Source organism: Eulemur rufifrons, chromosome 18 (assembly GCF_041146395.1).
Source record: "Eulemur rufifrons isolate Redbay chromosome 18, OSU_ERuf_1, whole genome shotgun sequence".
NCBI classification, from domain to species: domain Eukaryota; kingdom Metazoa; phylum Chordata; class Mammalia; order Primates; family Lemuridae; genus Eulemur; species Eulemur rufifrons.
The window spans coordinates 41,832,765-41,852,304 of NC_091000.1; the positions used below are offsets into that span (position 1 = coordinate 41,832,765).

General features: G+C 37.9%; 2 protein-coding genes across 3 annotated transcripts in view; one reads left to right on the forward strand and one right to left on the reverse strand.

Moving 5' to 3' along the window:
* Nucleotides 1-3,735, forward strand: part of ETFDH (electron transfer flavoprotein dehydrogenase) — a 31,122-nt gene extending 27,387 nt beyond the window's left edge. For both annotated transcript variants that reach the window (XM_069493650.1, XM_069493651.1), the window contains 3 exons: nucleotides 1,042-1,224; nucleotides 1,515-1,736; nucleotides 3,367-3,735. In XM_069493650.1, the coding sequence (XP_069349751.1) occupies nucleotides 1,042-1,224; nucleotides 1,515-1,736; nucleotides 3,367-3,530 (569 nt within the window). In that variant the 3' untranslated portion in view covers nucleotides 3,531-3,735. The remainder of the gene's footprint in view (nucleotides 1-1,041; nucleotides 1,225-1,514; nucleotides 1,737-3,366) is intronic.
* A 49-nt stretch (nucleotides 3,736-3,784) lies between these two features.
* PPID (peptidylprolyl isomerase D) lies at nucleotides 3,785-17,785 on the reverse strand. Its single transcript, XM_069493011.1, has 10 exons — nucleotides 17,624-17,785; nucleotides 15,732-15,872; nucleotides 13,902-14,008; nucleotides 11,252-11,440; nucleotides 10,256-10,378; nucleotides 10,011-10,117; nucleotides 7,822-7,963; nucleotides 5,859-5,945; nucleotides 5,724-5,766; nucleotides 3,785-4,533 (listed from the first exon to the last, which is right to left on the reverse strand). The coding sequence occupies exons 1-10, from the start codon at nucleotides 17,706-17,708 to the stop codon at nucleotides 4,445-4,447; spliced, it is 1,113 nt and encodes a 370-aa protein (XP_069349112.1). The 5' UTR covers nucleotides 17,709-17,785; the 3' UTR covers nucleotides 3,785-4,444.
* Between the last annotated feature and the right edge of the window lie 1,755 nt (nucleotides 17,786-19,540).

Below are 19,540 nucleotides of genomic sequence, written 5' to 3' on the forward strand. Positions count from 1 at the left end.
GCCATACTTTAACTGTATCATATACACATAGTACCACACATAGATAGTCCTGGAGCCAGTTTATCACCAAAGACTAGATGAGGATTAAAGCCTGAATGAAGGAAAGTGGAGTAGAGCCAGAACAGGAAACAATAACTGGAAAGAGTATGGTCAGTGTGGAGTTCATGAAAGAATATGGCAATAAGAACCAATTTGTCCCCTTAAATATTAAATGTATGCACCAAGTTTTGGGTATTTGTAGTTTTTAGGTATTATGCTTTCCTAGGGCTACCATAACAAAGTGCCATAAACCAGGTGGCTTAAAACAACAGAAATTTATTCTCTCCAAGTTCTGCAAGCCAGAAGTCCAAAATCAAGGTGTTGGCAGGACCATACTCTCTCTGAAGTCCCTACAGATGAATCTTTTCTTGCCTCTCCCAGCTTCTCATAGCCCTAGGCATTCCTTGGCTTGGGCAGTATAACTCTTCCTTGATCTTCACCTGGCCATCTTCTGTGTGTCTGTCTCTTCTTAGAAGGACACCAGTCATACTGGATTAGGGACCCACTTTACTCCAGCAGACCTCATCTTAACTAATTATTAATATATCTGCAACCATCCTATTACAAGGTTGCAGTCTGAGGTATTGGAGGTTAGAACAACTTCAAAATATATTTTTGCTGGGATACATTTCAACTCATAATAGGCAGTAGTTTTAGTGATAAATTGTAAAATTTTTCATTCTTATAGGTAGCATGAACTTTGTATGTGAAGGTTCTTTTTCAGTTTCACTGAAATTTGAAACTAATTTCCCATGCTACCAGTGTAAGAAATCAAATGCCTACTGCCTATTAACAAACAATATCTATCCAATGGTTCTTTTGGAAGATGTCAACATTTGTACGTGAAAGATTCTTCAGTGTGATCTTACATGACCACTTGTTTTTGAAAATATACCTAAGATTCACCCATCAGATAATTTAGTAGCAAAATACCTTGACCATAGAGCATTTTATGTACCTTTGGGAAAGTTCACACTTAACGTTTTATGTTTTTGATAAAAGGACTCCATGTAACAGAGTATGAGGACAATTTGAAGAAATCATGGGTATGGAAAGAGCTTTATGCTGTTAGAAATATAAGACCGTCCTGCCACGGAATACTGGGTCTGTATGGAGGGATGATTTACACTGGAATATTTTACTGGATATTAAGAGGAATGGAGCCATGGACTCTCAAACATAAAGGTAATTCAAACATATTTGAGAATATGAATGTTATAATCATTATAGATTCATAAGTGGGATCTATTAATTAGTGGAGAAAGTGGTATTTTACTTTAATGTTTTAAACTTAAGTTTAAACATTAGAGAAATTATAAATTCAATGTCTTTAAGAGAACAGTGCATTGTTATTTTAAGAGGGCTAAAATCTTATTTCTTCGGTACAATAATATTTTCAAGTTTTTATAAGAATATGCTTAAGAAAGTACTTCAAAATTCTATTTTATTAAATAGTTCCCTCAAAATTATTTAAGGTTCTGACTCTGATCAGCTCAAGCCAGCCAAAGACTGCACACCTATTGAGTATCCCAAACCTGACGGACAGATCAGTTTTGACCTCTTGTCATCTGTGGCTCTGAGTGGTACTAATCATGAACATGACCAGCCAGCACATTTAACCTTAAGGGATGACAGTATACCTGTAAATAGAAATCTGTCAATATATGATGGGCCCGAGCAGCGATTCTGTCCTGCAGGTCAGTAATAATTTCCATCGATTCCTAAATATTAATATAAATATTTGCTTTAAACATTTTAGAAATGTGATTTCATTAAGAAATAATTTATCTCTTCCCATTGCTTCGAAATTGTAAATGACTCTACATCCAGCTCCCTATAGGAAACTCATACTCTAACCAGCAATGTTAAAATATAGAATTTTTGTTAAGCCTAGTTCAGATGACATTTCCCCAAGAAGAGCTTTTCCTACTCCTACCCTCAGACTAAGATAAGGGTTATGCAACACAAAGGAATAACTCTCTTTGCACATTCATGTGACTTTTTAAAGTCATTTCTGTTACAGAAGCTCATAATGTGTGTGTGGGTGCATGTGCTAAAATAGGTTATGGATGCATTCAGTCCAGGGAAATAGTTCCAAACTTTAAATTCACCATGAATACTATTATCTTTTAGTGGTGAGCTTTCAACTGAAATTACAGTAGTAGGAAACAGGTCTCAAATGATATGGTAAAACAAATGGTATTCAGATATGTAAAAATGAGTACATTCTTAAAAGACTAGAATGTATACAAGTAAGCTCTTCAAGGGCAAGGACTCTTACTGTCTTTTTTAAAAATAATCATTTTTTTTTCATCATCATGGGTTTTAAAATTCCCTGGGGGTAAGGACTGGGTCTAATGTTTTTCCAACTATAGCATGTACACAGTAGTCCCCCTTTACTTGCAGTCAACCATGGTCTGAAAATGTTACGTGAAAAATTCCAGAAATAACCAATTCATAAGTTTTAAATTGTATGCCATTCTGAGTAGCATAATAGCTTGCACCATCCTGCCTCATCCCACCCTGGATTTGAATCATCCCTTTGTCCGAGTGTCCATGCTATAGATGCTACCTGCCCATTAAGTCACTTAGTAGCCACCTCAGTTATCAGATCAACTGTGGTGGTATCACAGTGCATTATGTTCTGGTAACCCTTATTTTACTTAATAATGGCCCCAAAACACAAGAATAATGATGCCAACAATTTGGATATACCAAAGACAAGTCATAAAGTACTTCCTTTAAGCAAAAAGGTGAAAATTCTCAATTTAAGAAAAGGAAAAAAAAAATCCTACATTGTGGTTGCTAAGAACAAGTCTATCTGGGAAATAGTGAAGGAGGAAAAAAAATGCATGATGGTTTTGCTGTCATACCTCAAACTGCAAAAGTTACAGCCACAGTGTGTGGTAAGTGCTTGCTAAAGATGGACAAGGCATCACATTCATGGATGGAAGACATGAATAGAAACATGTTCCAACTGATAGCATTGATACTACCCAAGGTTTCAGGCATCCACTGGAGGCTGGAACATGTCCCCTCTGGGTAAGGGAGATTAGTGTATATGAGACTCAAAGACTGAGTGTTGAGTACCCTTGTTAGTGAGACTAACTCAGCCAAATACTACTGTTCCTCCTTTTATTATGGACATGTAATTTATACTAACAGCAACAATACATGCCAAGATCTTCGTAATATTCTCTACAGGTAAACATTCAGAAAATAACCTTTAAGGTTTCTGTAGCCACTGGTTCTAGGACTTTAATTTCTACTTTTGAATTTAAAAATTTTAAGTTAGGGACTTCAATATTATTTATTTTTACTTTACAGGAGTTTATGAATTTGTACCTTTGGAACAAGGTGATGGATTTCGATTACAGATAAATGCTCAGAACTGTGTGCATTGTAAAACATGTGATATTAAAGATCCAAGTCAGAATATTAACTGGGTGGTACCCGAAGGTGGAGGAGGACCTGCCTACAATGGAATGTAAACTGAAACTAATTTCATTTGCAGGCATGTTTGATAGCCAGTGCCTTAAAAACTATGGCAAGCTAACATTAAAATGTTTAGAGGTTAACAAGTATCAAAATATCTTGCAGCATATTATTGATCAGAAGGTTCACAAAATAATTAGAAATAAAAATTTTATACTGTTTCTAAAATTGTCCCATAAAATTATGAATATGTCTCTTAAATAAAACTTTAATGATGTAGCATCTACTTACCTCTTCAGTTCTTCAGAAATTCAGTACCAACAGGAAATTACACACTTGCATTGCCAAATTTAAGTCGTAAGTGTAAAAATGAACATATACCCTAAACCAGAGGTCAGTATCCAGCTCACCACGTATTACTAATAAAGTTTTATTGAAACACAGCCATACCCATTGTTTACACATTGTTTATGGCTAAATTTGAGTTACAACTGCAATAGTGAGTAGTTGTGACAGACTACATGGTCCACAAAGCCTAAAAATTTGTACTATCTGGCCCTTTGCAGAAAAGGTCTGCCCACCCCTGAACAAGTATATATATATTATATACAAGTGTAAAACACCAGCACAAACTAACCATAGATGCATCAAAGAATTGAGGGAAATAATACAAATATATAAACTTAAGTTTTCACCTATTTATTCAACAAGTATCTTTAGGAGTTTAAAAACAGATTAGACACTATTATACTTTGTAAATAATGCACATAACCATTTTTTTAAAAAACCAATGTATTGAAACACTTTAACAGCAAACCCCCATCAGTATTTCTAAACTGTAAACAATGGGGAACTGAGGTGTCAAAGGAAACACATTAGGGATCATATATGATAGACAAAAACCCTTACATTTCCTTATTGCCTTTATACAATCAACACATAGTATTTAAGCAAAACTGAATCCTTATCATTATGCAAACATTTTTGCATATACTGCCTTCTCTTTATCTTTCTGTGCCTTTATCTTCTGTTTGACTTTCAGCAACTCTGCCTGGATAGCTGAAAAATATGCAATACGAGTTATTTCTCAAAACATCCAAAAAATAAGATAACCAACAAACTTTTAATGATAGTTACCTCCCCCTTGATAAAACTTTTCTCCTCCATAAAGTAACTGAGCCCCAATAACAGAAAATTCTATTCTAAGAATAATATGAACACAAGAATCATAAAGTACAATTTTAGAAGATTGCTAACTGAGAGAACTCCATTACATAGGGCTCTGCCTTCTCCTTCTTCATTAGAGAGGACAGTAACTGCCTCCCTTGTTTCATTTTAGCAATAAGAAACCAAACTTTTTTTTTTTTTTGAGACAGGGTCTCATTCTGTCACCTGGGGTAGAGTGCAGTGGAAGGATCATAGCTCACTGCAACCTCAAACTCCTGAGCTCAAGCAATCCTCCTGCCTCAGCCTCCCGAGTAGCATGGGAGGTACACGCCACCATGCCCAGCTAATTTTTCCTACTTTTTGTAGAGACAGGGTCTCGCTCTTGCTCAGGCTGGTCTCAGAACTCCTGGCCTCAAGCAATCCTCCCACCTCAGCCTTCCAAAGTGCTAGGATTACAGGCAAAGATATTTTTTAATATCTAGATCTAGTGTGACTGTTCATAATTGGCTTATCTGAAAAACAAGCTTATTTTTGTTAGTTTCCTAAAACATATAACCAGTAGCTAGAATACTAGGTTATGGCCGCATTCAGCTCAAGGAATGTCCCAAATGTTATATTTAGCAGGAATACTGTTATCTTTTAGTGCTGAGCTTTCTATTTTCCCCCAAGCCATGAAATGAAGTTTACTGACGAAGGACAAAATAGGTTTACAGAGCAAGAGCAAGATAAGTTCACCACAGAATGGTGAACAGACCTGTGTCTTAACAAAAGGGCCTAGGTGCTGAGTTCAACTAGAATTATCGTAATAGGAACTGGATCTCAAATGATATGATAAACACAAACAGTATTCAGATATGTGAAAAACTAGTACATTCTTGAGAGTGCCCAGAACTCTTTGAGGGCAGGGACCTTGACTATCTTGTTCATTGCTATATGATCAATGCCAGGGAGATACTTATTTGTTCAGCAGATATTACAGAATATTTGTTAATATCTTTGATATCTGCAAAGGAAACAATGGTTTGTAAGGATAAATTTTGAGACAACAAAATGAACTTTCACTATAAAAACTGCCAACTTACCTTTATCTTCTGGTGCTATCTCCTGAGCTTTCTTAAGATCAGCCTTTAATTGGAAAAAACGTTAAGAAAATTAGGTGTATGATTTATAAGGTGGTTGTCTATATTAAAAAATTAAACATTAAGAACAAAATTTACCAATGCTTGATCATATTCTTTTAATCCTTGCCATCCTTGAGCTCTGCGATACAGAGCTTTGGTATTTGATGGGTCTATTTCAAGGGCCTACCAAAAAAAAATTATAAAATTAAAATTATATATAAGTATTAAGTATTAAACGTACATGCCAAATCTCAATTTATTGCCTGTCAAGTCCAAATCTACCCTTCACTGCTCTGTGAAAATGGAGCTGAAACCTGTAAATAGCTCTCTTCTGCCAGCAGCCACTATGTTCTGTCAGTAGAGGGCACTAAACAGAAATCAAGGAGAAAGATGTTTCTCTTCCGGCGCGCCTCTCAGCACTGTGCTTTCTATCTCCTGATTGGACTCTCATATATTTATATGAGAAAACCATTTTAATAAATAATAAAAGTTGGCCGGGGCCGATGGCTCATGCCTGTAATCCTAGCACTCTGGGAGGCCGAGGCGGGTGGATCGCTTGAGGTCAGGAGTCCAAGACCAGCCTGAGCAAGAGACCCCGTCTCTACTAAAAATACAAAGAAATTAGCTGGACAACCAAAAATATATATAGAAAAAAATTAGCCGGGCATGGTGGCGCATGCCTGTAGTCCCAGCTACTTGGGAGGCTGAGGCAGTAGGATTGCTTAAGATCAGGAGTTTGAGGTTGCTGTAAGTTAGGCTGACGCCAAGGCACTCTAGCCTGGGCAACAGAGCGAGACTGTGTCTCAATTTTAAAAAAAAAAAAAAGATTTAAAAAATAAATAAATAAATAAATAAATAAATAAAAGTTTGCATATATGCTTTTACTTGAAATCTAGGGGTTTTTGTTAGGAATGAATAACTTTTAATAACTTTTAAAAGACTTTATGTTTCAGGTCTCTCCCCTGAAACAAACTTTTTAAAAATAATAATTTTGTTTATGTAACATCTTTTAAAGGCCCATACTCTGATTTTTACTGAAGTGGGTATATTATCTGCCTCACAAAAGTCAAAAAGATCAAGAGTGAAGACCAACCTTTTCTTTTGGTAAGTTTTTTCCTGTTATATGCTCCCTTCTAAATATATTTTTATGGCTTATTCCACCTACTCTACCAAATTAGGATCTCATGTTAGTTCTACTTGCTCTGAGCATAGCTGATCTAGGTACCTAGCTTAACATGCAAAATACATAAAATGTTTAGTTTGGAAAATTTTCCAAACACACTACAGAATAAAGAGTCAGAACTGCTCTATTTGAGGAAGATGATGCCACCTTTCTACAAGGCATGTCAGCATACCTAGATGGCCTTCATAAAGAGAACACCTTTCTGCTTGTTCCAATAGTACCCATTCTCCTTATATAAATCCTACTGACCCTAAATTGAAATTGACCCCCTGCTATCCCAAATCTATTCAGCTTCATAAGAGCATAGACCTGTCTTTTAATTAAAATAACTAGTCTCTATTAGGTGCTTAAAATGTGCCAAGCAAGGTACTAAATGCCTTACATTATTTTATATAATCTTTTATAACCACTCCATGAGGTATAGGTATTATTTCTATTTTACAGGTAAAGAAATTAAGACTATAAAATTAGGAATTTACCCAAGACCACAAAGCTAGCAAGTGGAAAAGACCTAATTTTAAAAAAAAAACTGTCTTTGACTCTACAACTCATTCTTGATCATTCCTGGCTTCGTCTTCCAATGCCTAGCATATAATAGGTGGTCTTAAATGAATAAATGAGCTGATATATGTGCTTTGGGGGGGAAAAAGGAAAGTACCTTCATAGATATTATGTGATACAGTGTTAAAAGCAATATGAATAAACTGAAAGAACTAAACGTCCAAAATATTTAGAGATAAGATGTCTTAGATTATGTGTCATCAAGCTTCATTAGGTCCTATATAAGATATATTAAAGTATATAAAAACTGCTTTTATTCAAGTTGATATGTCATAATCCAACTCCTTCAAAAAGTTCAAGATCAAACAGACTTACCTCCAAACAACTGTCAATTGCTCCCTGCCAATTTGACATCTTCAGTTTACAAGCACCAATATTCAGTGCACAGCTTAAAGCTACAGGTTGCAGCTTAGATCTATCTGCTTTCTCAATAACAGCCTTTGAACCATCCACATATCTGGAGAACCATTAATAAAAGCAGTATGTAATGCCACATAAACAAGACTTACTCTGCTTCTGCAACTGTCAAAAAGTGTCATGTCATTTCTGATATAAAAAGCTCATCAAATGCTAATATTAATACTCTTAATGATCATCTCTTTTATTTTTCTTTAGGAGATTTTTTTATTTGCCTCAACTTTTTTCCCAAAGATTTAAAGAGACCAATTTAAGAACAATTCCCAAATCTAATTATGCACTAGCAACACTTTTCTGTTTTTAAAACTCAGGTCCCCATTATGTACTTTCCAATGTAATTATGTTTGGAACCAGGATTCCCATAATGGGAGAAGAGAAATAAATGGGGAAAGCTTAAGAAGAATCCTTTAGTATTGAATTGTCCACTGAAGGGGGCCCCGAAACAGCACACCTGGCTCACAGTGGTTTCCTTTCTCTGAAAGAAATCAGAGCTCCTTAGAGAAAATGCTGATACCAGATGTGAAAGCAAGGTAAATATAAAATGAGCAGAACACCTTGTGCAAGAAAGCAAACAAGTGTTCACAAACTAGTAAGAAAGGGGGTTTCCACTGAATAAATTTGGAACCCTTTGGGTATCAAGAAGAATGATGGGGGCCGGGCGCGGTGGCTCACGCCTGTAATCCTAGCACTCTGGGAGGCCGAGGTGGGCGGATCGTTTGAGCTCAGGAGTTCGAGACCAGCCTGAGCAAGAGCGAGACCCCATCTCTACTAAAAATAGAAAGAAATTATATGGACAGCTAAAAATATATATAGAAAAAATTAGCCGGGCATGGTGGCGCATGCCTGTAGTCCCAGCTACTCGGGAGGCTGAGACAGGAGGATCCCTTGAGCTCAGGAGTTTGAGGTTGCTGTGAGCTAGGCTGACGCCACGGCACTCACTCTAGCCTGGGCAACAGAGTGAGACTCTGTCTCAAAAAAAAAAAAAAAAAAAAAAGAAGAATGATGGGAACAGTATATTAACAAATTGAATTGAAAAATATCCCTGGGTCTCTAATGACACTAAAAAATGGGGAGAGGGTGGCTCTTGCAAACAGAAGAATGCCAGCTAATAAATGTAGAATGATAAAATAAGAAAATCACAGTTCTGCAATCATCAGTGTAATAATTAGGCAAGGATCTTCAATGATCCCCCACCTCTACAATGCTAAAACCATTGCAGGAAAGTTTATTAGGATCTGGATACTAACACACTCAATCTCACAGTACTATCTCACAGACTACTTATTATTTATAAAGGGGAAAAAGGTACTTTTGTAACATATACTTCTGGCTAACATCACTCTAACCAAGGGCCCAAACTCAAAACAGGCCAAACTGACATGTGCCTTCAGGATGTGATATAGAAAATATACAACATCACCTGCCTAAGTCCTCTGGCCAAAATATTTCTCAAACTAATCTTAAGGAAACAATCAAACACATATGGATGGTAGTCTATAAAACAACTGACTTGGATTCCACAAAAAATGTAAATGAATAAAAAACCAGGGGAGGTAGGTACCATTAACAATTAGAAATAACCAAGAGACATTACACTCAAATATGACACAATGCAGGATCTTAATTTGAACCCTGGATTAAAAACAAAAAAAAATTGAAACAATTGGGGAAATTTGTATATGGATGACAGATTATTATGTTATCAATATTATTTGGGGGGTATTTTAATGGTATTGCAGTTATGTAAAATGTCCTTGTTTTTAGGAGATATATGCTGAAATATTTAGGGGTAAAGTATCATGGTATCTGCAACTTCTTTTCAAAATTATTCTGCAAAAACAAAAATAGCGAAAGTTAAAAATTGGTGAATGTAGGTAAAGGTATGAGAAATTATGGAATTTCTTTCAACTTTTCTGTATTTTGAAATTTTTCAAACTAAGCTGGGGCAACAAAAGAAATGCAACTATTTCAACACACCTGGTTATTCCACAAGTAATGAGCCAAAAATATAATGAGCAATTCTGAATTTCAGCTTATAATGAAATTTACAAGTTCTTGAAAATAACTTATTAAAAATATTTTATTACCTTAAAACTTTTGTATATTTTTTAATGGCCATCTCCCAGTTCTGGGACTTGAAAAAATTATTTCCAATGTTTTTTAAGTCTTCTGTTATTAATAAAATTTTATCTACCTGTATAAAAAATACAAATGTTCAATTTTAGTAAGTAATGTGGTTTAATGCTAGGACTATCATGACAGATTGACACAAAACCTCAAACTTTTACTACTAAGTATTTTTATTTATTAAAGTTTAATCTGAAGTACTCACATCTTTTAAATCAATATCCGCATCCTCAGGGAAATCTGGATGACTATCGCCAGAACCATCTTTTGGGACTATTCCCCAATCATCCCCTTCCTTCAATTCTCCACATTCTGCAATAACGCACAACTGTAAAAATAATCCTAAATTGTTGAAGTGCACTACCATATTAGTGAGAGATTAAAAATGTATTAGGTTTAAAAGCTGTATGGCTGGAACTCATATGCAACACTGTCTAATTCAGATTTACATTAGAAGGCTATCTGCTATAATTACAATAATGCCCTTTATAGACATTCCAACTGATATATCACTATTTGTATTTTATTGCTATTCAGAAGCTCAGTGAACACTGAGTTGTAAATTTTATCATTCTCTGTGTAATTGCCTTTAGGTGCGGCATGAGCTTTCAGTTTACTACTATTCCCTTCATACCCTGAGTGACAGCCTACCTCCTACAGGTAATTGAGTTTCCAATTCCCACTCACAACCCTGTCACTTATGTTGGATAGTATTACAGTCATTTTAATTCACAGACATTTAAAACACAAGGATCTTAAGAGACAATCTAGTCTTAGTCCTTAAGCAATTTAGATTACTGAAGAATGAAGAAACAGGCCCAGAAAAGTAACCAGATCAAGGCCAAACTTCTATTAATGGCACAATCCAGACACGATTTTAGGTTTACTGTCCTCTTTCTTCTATGTACTAGTATACATACTGACTCAAAAATTTTGCAGGTCTAGGAAGACTTAAGCAATCTAGCAAAGATCACCAACATGGAAGTTGAAATAAGAATAAAAATCGCCTTCTTTAAAACTAACCTAGTCATCTTTCCCATTGTAGAAAACAGTTAAAAAGTGGCAGATCTAGGCTCCCATACCAAAAGCCATTCTAATGTTTTTCCAATTTTTCCAGCCCATAATCACCCAATCCTTTTACAAGTTTCTTTAAGATAGCAACTAATAAAATAAGTGTATTTCACTGTAACTTTTTACTTACTTTGGTAGGTTTTTCACCTTTCACTTCTACATTTTCCAGTATCCTTGCCACACCTATTCCTTTAATTACTTGGCCAAATACCACATGTTTCCCATCCAAATGAGGAGTTGGAACAGTTGTGATAAAGAACTGAGAACCATTTGTATCTCGGCCTGCATTTGCCATGCTCAATAAACCCTCTTGATCATGCTGTAGAAATAAAATCATTAAAAGAAAATCAAGGTTAGAAGTATTAGTCTGAACTGTTCTTTTACTGACCATTCACATAAAACTGGTATGGACAGACCTATCTAGATCAAACTTTGTTTTTTGTACTTTTAAAATTTTTAAATTACATTTTTCTTTGTATAAATCACAACCTTTGGCCAGGCATAGTGGCTCACACCTGTAATCCCAGCACTTTGGGAGGCTGAGGCGGAAGGATTGCTTGAGCCCAAGAGTTCAAGACCAACCTGGGCTGGTGCAAGACCCCCATCCATCTCTACAAAAAATAAGAAAAATTAGCCAGGTGTGGTGGCATGTGCACATTGCCCTAGCTAATTGGGAGGCTCAGGCAGGAGGACTGCTGAGCCCAGGAGTTCAAGGACGCAGTGAATTATGATCCCGCCACTGCACTCCAGCCTGGGCAACAGATCAAGACCCTGTCTCTAAAAAAAATAAATAAATAAAATAAAATTGCATCCTTTAATTCACAAAACATGGGATACTTAATCACTTTTTAAACTTTAAGAAAAGCTCATAAAACCAAATAAGATAACAGAAATAGTGGAGGTGGGGAGTTGTTTCTAAATTGGCCATCTTGAGAAGATGCTTATAATTTGCCTTTAAGATGCAGCATTAACAAAATCCAGTAATATATTTTGCCCTCTCTATGATGGATGCTCTTTTTTCTGGGAAGACCTGAACAGTCTTCCCACATTCATAAATGGGCCCAACATTATGAGTCTTCCTTTACATATCAATAAACTGGGAACAGTAATCCGGTATTGCATTTATTTACTTATTTTTTGAGACAGGGTCTCACTCTGTGGCCCGAGCTAGAGTGCAGTGTTGTCATCATAGCTCGCTGTAACCTCAAACTCCTGGCCTCAAGTGATCCTCCAGGCTCAGACTACTCCTCAAAGTGCCAGGATTACAGGCATGAGCCACCACACTTGGCCTTGGAATGCTGAATATAAACAAGACATTTAGGTATTTTCCTAATCTCAAAAGAATACAAATCTTACAGCTTTCGTCTCAGGTGAATCACCTCTTCAGAGAGTGCTCAAAATGCTGCATACATCTTGAAACCAAAATTCTACCTTGGCATCATCATCTTGTTCAAAGGTTCTGTAAAACCCAATTTCTCCAACTTTTCACTTCATCTCTTAGGCTTTCTAAATGTATTCTTTGTTGGTGCATGCATTATAACACTCATGGTGTATGTCATGTCTCAAGTCAGTCTACCTAAAATGTCTTTTACCCCTTCAATCTAAATCAAATTCACCTTGCAAAGCCACCGAGTTTGTAGATGGCAAGAACTGTGTCCTTTCTTTAGACCCCCCCCCCCACTTTCTTTTTATCAATGTGATTGTCATGTAATCTTAGTTTCAACCTTCTGGTAGCTTCCTTTGTTTAGCACAATATTAACTAGGATATTAACTTTATTTCCTAAGCCTCCCATTGCCTTTGTCTTTCTCACCCACACCCCTTCTTCAATTCTGCATCTACACTTCAGTTCCTGCCCAACCAAATTTTAGCCACCCTGAAAGTCCCAGTTTGCACAGCAAAGTACCCATTCCTCCTCAATGTCTTCCCTAATAATTTGGACCACATAATTCATACCTTTCTCCTATAGTATACACAGAAAGTTATGTACTATCAATGTTATACAAGCAAGGATATTCAATCAATTTAGCATTTATTTGCATTCTGTTATATTAATCAGTTGTCCCATGTGTTTTAATCTTATCTCTTAGTAGGATTATAAATTCCTCGTCATCAACACCTTTCATTTTTATAAACCCTTTGATGCCAGTGACAGTACTGAGCATACAGCTGCAGTCAATAAATACTATTTAAAAGACTGATGTCATTTTCTTTTCAAATTATCCTATGGCCTTACTCATATTCCTCACTTCCAAAGATACCGCTTTAATTTTATACTTACATGTTCATCCTCATAACTTGAGGATGCAATATATCCCAGTTACATCTTGGAACAATAAAGAAGCCACAGGCACCACTAATCTCCAGTAGGAGCTTGGACATTAACCATATTCACTAGTTGCAAATCCCCTAACACTCCAGATATTAGTGATAGTTTTGTCAACTCTTCAAATTCAAATAAAGACACACAAGTTACCATCCTTCCGATAATGATAATATTTTTCCTGTAAACAATTTTGTCATATGGTGGCCACACTTAGAAACTCATCAGCCTAACAAAAAAAAAAAAAACCAACCTGGATCACACTGAAATAACTCTGATATTCATTACTGGGTGAAAACTTGCCATACTAAAGACCCATATTTACAAACATAATTCCTTTTACAAGAAAAGGAAAATCTAAGCACAGATGAGACTTTTTTTGGTGTCTTAATCCAACACATATTTCAGACAGAAAACAATCTTTTTATCAGCAATAACATGCATTTTTCTCTACCTCACCTTGTAATAGAAATTTTCATCTTCAAATTTTTCACCATAAATACTTTCTCCACCTGTTCCATTCTGATTTGAGAAGTCTCCACCTTGAATCATAAATTTCTTAATAACTGCAAACAAGGAAAATGGCTATTAGTGACTGAGACATGATGACTTCAACAATATTAACTGACAAGTATGTAATGATTAAGACAACTTCCTAAAGCATGAGTCTAGTCATGTCACTCTCCTGTCTTTCTCCACCCATCCCCACAAAACTCCACACTCTAAAGGCTTTTCACAATCTGAGTCCAACCTACTTTTACTGCCTGATACCTCCCCTATAAAATTGTCACGAACATCGGGATTGAAGTTGTATCTCCTAATTTTTCTCCCACAGTATCTTGACTCTAATACATCATAATGATCTATCTCTTCCAGCAAACAGTGAATTCCTTTTAAGTACAGCAACAGTCCTGTTTTTCATCCTTGTAACTATGTGCATGGCTGGACACATCAGAGTTACTCAATTATTGCCTGTAGATTTGTTATACCCTAACAGAAATACCTGAGCAAATATTACCACTTTGTGTCAAGGTTTACCAAGACCTCTCCCACTATCCAAGATCCCTGGGGCTCATGGGATATAGCACTTGGTTGTATCCCAGTAGCAAGGACATACAGCCAGGTTAAAAGAAGACAAGACATGAGCAGAGTCTGGAGGAATCCACGTGCAGGCCTCCTTATGCTCTCCCCCCATGAAGGGTCATAGAACACACACGTCCCCCAGCAATGAAAATGCAGCACCACGTGTACAATGTTTCTGCCCAGAAGAGGCAACAAGACACTCAGCAACACCCAAGGTATTTATTGGGCATTCTGTCATGTAGGCAGGCACTCTCTTCCTAGCATGTACCAAAATTCTAGACTCCCCCCTAAAAAAGCAGATGTTCAGCATAAATCATGTGTTTGTACAATCTAGGCATAGCAAATCACCCCCATGATTTAGGAAATGGTTCAAGTGCCAAGTTCCCAGACTCCAGCCAAGTGCTACCCTTGCAGACAGACCTTTCTAAGGATAGCAGTCTCAGCCTGGCTATGTTATATATTTTCTGCAAATACTTTATTAGCATTTTCTGATAGTTTATTAAACATGAAAGTAAATCAATAGTTTAAATATTTAAAAATCAATGTTAATTTTTTAATAAATCAAGTTTTTTTAAAAAAAGTAACTACTCATATCATTATAGTTTAACTTATTAGTCTATTTAGTAAACAAATATTTACTGAGTGCCTACTCAACAACCATACTAGATTCTTAAGACAAAACAGTAAGAACATAGAGTTCCTGAACTCACAGAGACTACAGTCTATTTGGGGGAACCATCAATTACTAAACAAAGGTATGATTACAAAGTGTGATAAGCAGTATAAAATGGCATATTTAATCACATATCACCAATGTGTTCAAGACATTGAAACTTCAAATCCTCAGCCTTCCTAAGCAACCATGCCCAAGAAGAAAGAATAACTTTTTTGTTACCAACCAAACTAAGATCAGCTTATCAATCACGGCCTCGCCCTTCCTTTTTCAATCAAATCATCTTGGAGTGAAGGAGTAAGAGGACTGGCAAAGCTGGGGTAGTCCATTTCTTACCTCCCCATAAGGAATTCCATCTCTCACAGCCTAGCCTGTATGAAACTAAGCTACTGCATCAGATGTCAAAGGTTCCGCTTGGAAACTAACAGTACTTTTTAACCTTCACCCCCTACTTAGTGTTTTCTTCCCTAACTCCTAAAGAACAGGACTTATTTATTATGATGAATAATCAGATTCAGAAAATTTACACATACTTCGATGGAAAGGGCATCCTTTGAAATGGAGAGGTTTCCCAGTTGTGGGTCCAGTGCCTTTTTCTCCTGTACATAGTGCACGAAAATTTTCTGCAGTTTTGGGTACAATATCTGCAAACAATTCTAAGACAATTCGACCAACTAAAAGAAAAGAAAACGAAATCTTGTCAGTATGTGAAACAACCAACCAAACAGGCAAATAATAAAGGCAGTTGTATAATTATGGCAAAAGATGGCTCATGAATTACCAAATCCCCTTTTACGGTCATTTTTTTTTTTATGCAACTTCAAGAACACAGCATGTTGTTATTAACTATAGTCACCATGTCATACAAGAATCTTGAACTTATTCCTCCTTTCTAACTGAAATTTATGAATTCTTTGACCAGCAGTTCCCCAGCCACTGGTATCCACATTCTACTTCAAGGTCAACTTTTTTAGAATCCACATATAAGTGAAATCACGTGGTATTTGTCTTCCTGGACCTGGCTTATTTCAATTAACATAATGTCTTCCATATCTATTCATTTTGTCAAAAATGACAGGATTTCATTGTTTTTTAAGGTTGACTAGTATTCCATTGTGTGTATATAACACATTTTCTTTATCCCTTCATCTGTTGATGGACTTTTATCTTGATTCCATTACCTTGGCTATCACAAGTAATGCTGCAATGAACACGGGAGTGCAGATATCTCTTCCACATACCAACTTCATTTCCTTTGAATATATATATACTCACTAGTGGGATTGGTGGACCTTACTGTCATTTTTCTAATATTCAGATTTAATCTACCTAAAGTTTACTGTCATGTATCTAAACAGATTTGAAACATCATACAAAGTATCACAACCAATTACAGGAGCCAGCAGCAGATTAGCACCATAGAAGGGACACCAGGAAGTACAACGGTTTTAAACCCTGAGTAATTTCTTCAAGAGGTACTCAGACTCTCCAATCACGAAATAACCAACAAGAGAAAATTCAATATCCTTTAAAGTGGTCAGGTTAGCCAAGTTTTATGTATACTTGTCGCCTTTGTGCTCTACGAAGTTTCCCAGTGCAGCCTCCAAAGCAAAAGCTGAGAAAGTGTCTCCTTTAGAAAGCTCCTAAGACAGATGAAAATAAACCTACCACTAGTACCATAAGAAACAGAATGGACGAGCCAATGTGTGTGTCCTGTACGTGCATTCAAACACACTGCCTGGCCAGTAATTCTAACATGTTCCAGAACAAGACCGATTCAATTACAAAGCAACATGCTCCCTAACTCACCAGAGCTAGGAACTTCTGAGCTGCTATGTAACCTAGGCAACCACATGGCTAAGTTGAGTTCATTTTCCCGGTCCCAAAATACAGAAAATGTTCGCCTATCTGACTGGACCTCCAAGTTAAAAATCAGTAACAAGGAAAAGGCAATAAGCAAACAAGTGGTTTTAATTTATAAATAACATGACAGATGCTGATATATGTATTTTGTGCGCCAAAACATATGGCGTGCCTGGAGCCTAGCAGACGCATATCCCAAGAGCCTTCTGAACTGGCCCACTGCAAACATAAAACAATCCTATTTCATGCTAACTTAGTGGTGCAAAGGTGGCGGGGAAGTGGAACCAGATCAGGAGAGATAAATCTAAAGGCCGCCACAATTCCCGAACCAGACGTTTCTAGAAACTTCTGCACGATCGATGGCATTGCGACAAGGGCGATGGCTCGACCTGGCCCTAGATACCCGGGCTTGTTCCAGCGGGCCAAACTAGGCAGCCATCCCCGTCCCCCTCCACGACAGTGAGCAGCCCCCGGCCCGAACAGCGCGCTCCCCGCCCCTCCTGGAGTCCCCGAATCCCGGGAACCTAGGGTCCTTCCTGAGAGCGTCAGACACTCTCCTCACCTCGCTCCCCTCCGATGTCCACGTCAAAGAAGACTCGGGGGTTACTGGGGTTGGAGGGTTTAGCTTGGGGTGAAGGGTGCGACATTTCGACTTGCAGACGCCTTTGGAAGCAGGATCCGGACACCTCGTGGCGGCCCCGCAGCTCAAACTCTAGAGCGCCTCTCTCCGGCGGAGGTTGGAGGAGGCGCTGCGGCGGCCACTTCCGGCGCAAGGCCCGGAAGCCGCAGCCTGACTTCCGGCACCGCCTCCCCGCGGCTTTTCAACGCGCTAGAGTGACGCGCATGCGACATTCCTCCGGTTGTAGCTGGCTTCTCATTCGCTGAAATTCCCATTTTTTTTATTCTTTTCGTTTGCATTTCATCGTCTTTCCTACCATTGTAGCGTAGAAAGCTTTGGAGGCAACTCTGTTCCAGCCTTAGGTCTGCCACTAACTGGCGTGTGACTTCTCTGAATATGCTCTTCTGGAAAATGGAAATAAGAATGCTTACCTCCGTAGGTCGTTTCGAAGATTAAAGACGTAAATCACTCAGCACAATGCCTGACACAAACTGGCAGTTCTTAATCAATAGGAGCCTTATTGTCATATTGTTATAATTTGATCTTCACGTTACAATATAAATGATACACTAAAGGCCCCAAAGAGCTGAAGCAGAGAGTCCAGAAGAGGGCATAGTTTTGATTCCTAATAAAACTGTTTTATTATAGTCCAGTTTTCACTTATGGGAATTTGTGTGAAATATTTTACCTATATATATGAGGAGAACATAGTCTCACTTCTTGATAAAGCCCAGTTTTGGAGAAAAGTGGGAACTTCCCTGCGTAGATGCATTGACCGCTGATTCTGTTGGAGCCCCGAGATTTGGATTCGGCCCAAGGCTTATCTTATCGATAATGCTTAAGGTATCTTTAGATGCTTACCGTTTTTTTCCTAATGAGAAAGTAAAGAGACATGGTAGTTGAATGCAGCACACATAGAGTATATCTCAAAAGCCAGGTGTTTTGTGTCGATAGCAGCAGCCAGAGTGGCCTTTGGAAGGAAAGACCAGTGCTAATTTTCCCCTATCAGAACTGCCACCATCTATACACATGAAGGCTCATGTCCTGATTGCTGCGTGGTCTTAGGACATGTAAAAATTAGAATGGTCATGGTTAAAGAACAACTGGTTCCTACTCTCAACTTGAAGTGGCCTATGATATTGAACACTGGATGAAACATTAAAGTTGATCTTTTTTTTTTTTTTTTTTGACAGAGTCTCACTCTCTTGCCTGGGCCAGAGTGCCGTGGCATCAGCTTAGCTCACAGCAACCTCAAACTCCTGGGCTCAAGCAATCCTCCTGCCTCAGCCTCCCAAGTAGCTGAGACTACAGGTATGTGCTGTAAGGCTTCTTTGAAGTAGCCGGCACCAGAGAAAGAAAGAGGAGCAGAGTTGAAAGGGATAAGTAAAGAGGCTTTATTGGGGCGCTCCCAAGTGGGGGTAACGAGTCCCTGAGAGAGGGACCCGGGCGAGCCTCACGGGACCCACGGGACCCAGAGAAGCCTCGCCGCCCAGAAGTCTGAGTGGGTTTATATAGGTTTTTAGGGCCGGGGGATGGGAATTTCTTCTGCCAGGAGATATCCGTGCGGTGCCAGGAGTGAGGAATTTCTTTGTTTCAGCTTTGGGGCGGGTATTGAGGGATAGGAGGGACTTCCTCTTTTTTCATTAGGGAGGGGAGGGGTACCTGCCACCAGCCTTACATGTGCCACCATCCCCAGCTATTTTTTTCTATTTTTAGTTGTTTCGCTAATTTCTTTCTATTTTTAGTAGAGACTGGGTCTTGCTCTTGCTCAGGCTGGTCTCGAACTGCTGAGCTCAAGCAATCCTCTCGCCTCAGCCTCCCAGAGTGCTAGGATTACAGGATAAGCCACCGTGCCTGGCC

Excerpts from the sequence above, each read along its gene's own strand:
- PPID (XM_069493011.1), bottom strand. The coding sequence starts at position 17,708 with ATGTCGCACCCTTCACCCCAAGCTAAACCCTCCAACCCCAGTAACCCC. Across the intron at positions 14,009-15,731 it reads AGGATGCCCTTTCCATCGAA|TTATTAAGAAATTTATGATT; the intron begins GTATGTGTAAAT and ends CCTTGTTTGCAG. Across the intron at positions 5,767-5,858 it reads AAGAATATGATCAAGCATTG|GCTGATCTTAAGAAAGCTCA; the intron begins GTAAATTTTGTT and ends TTCCAATTAAAG.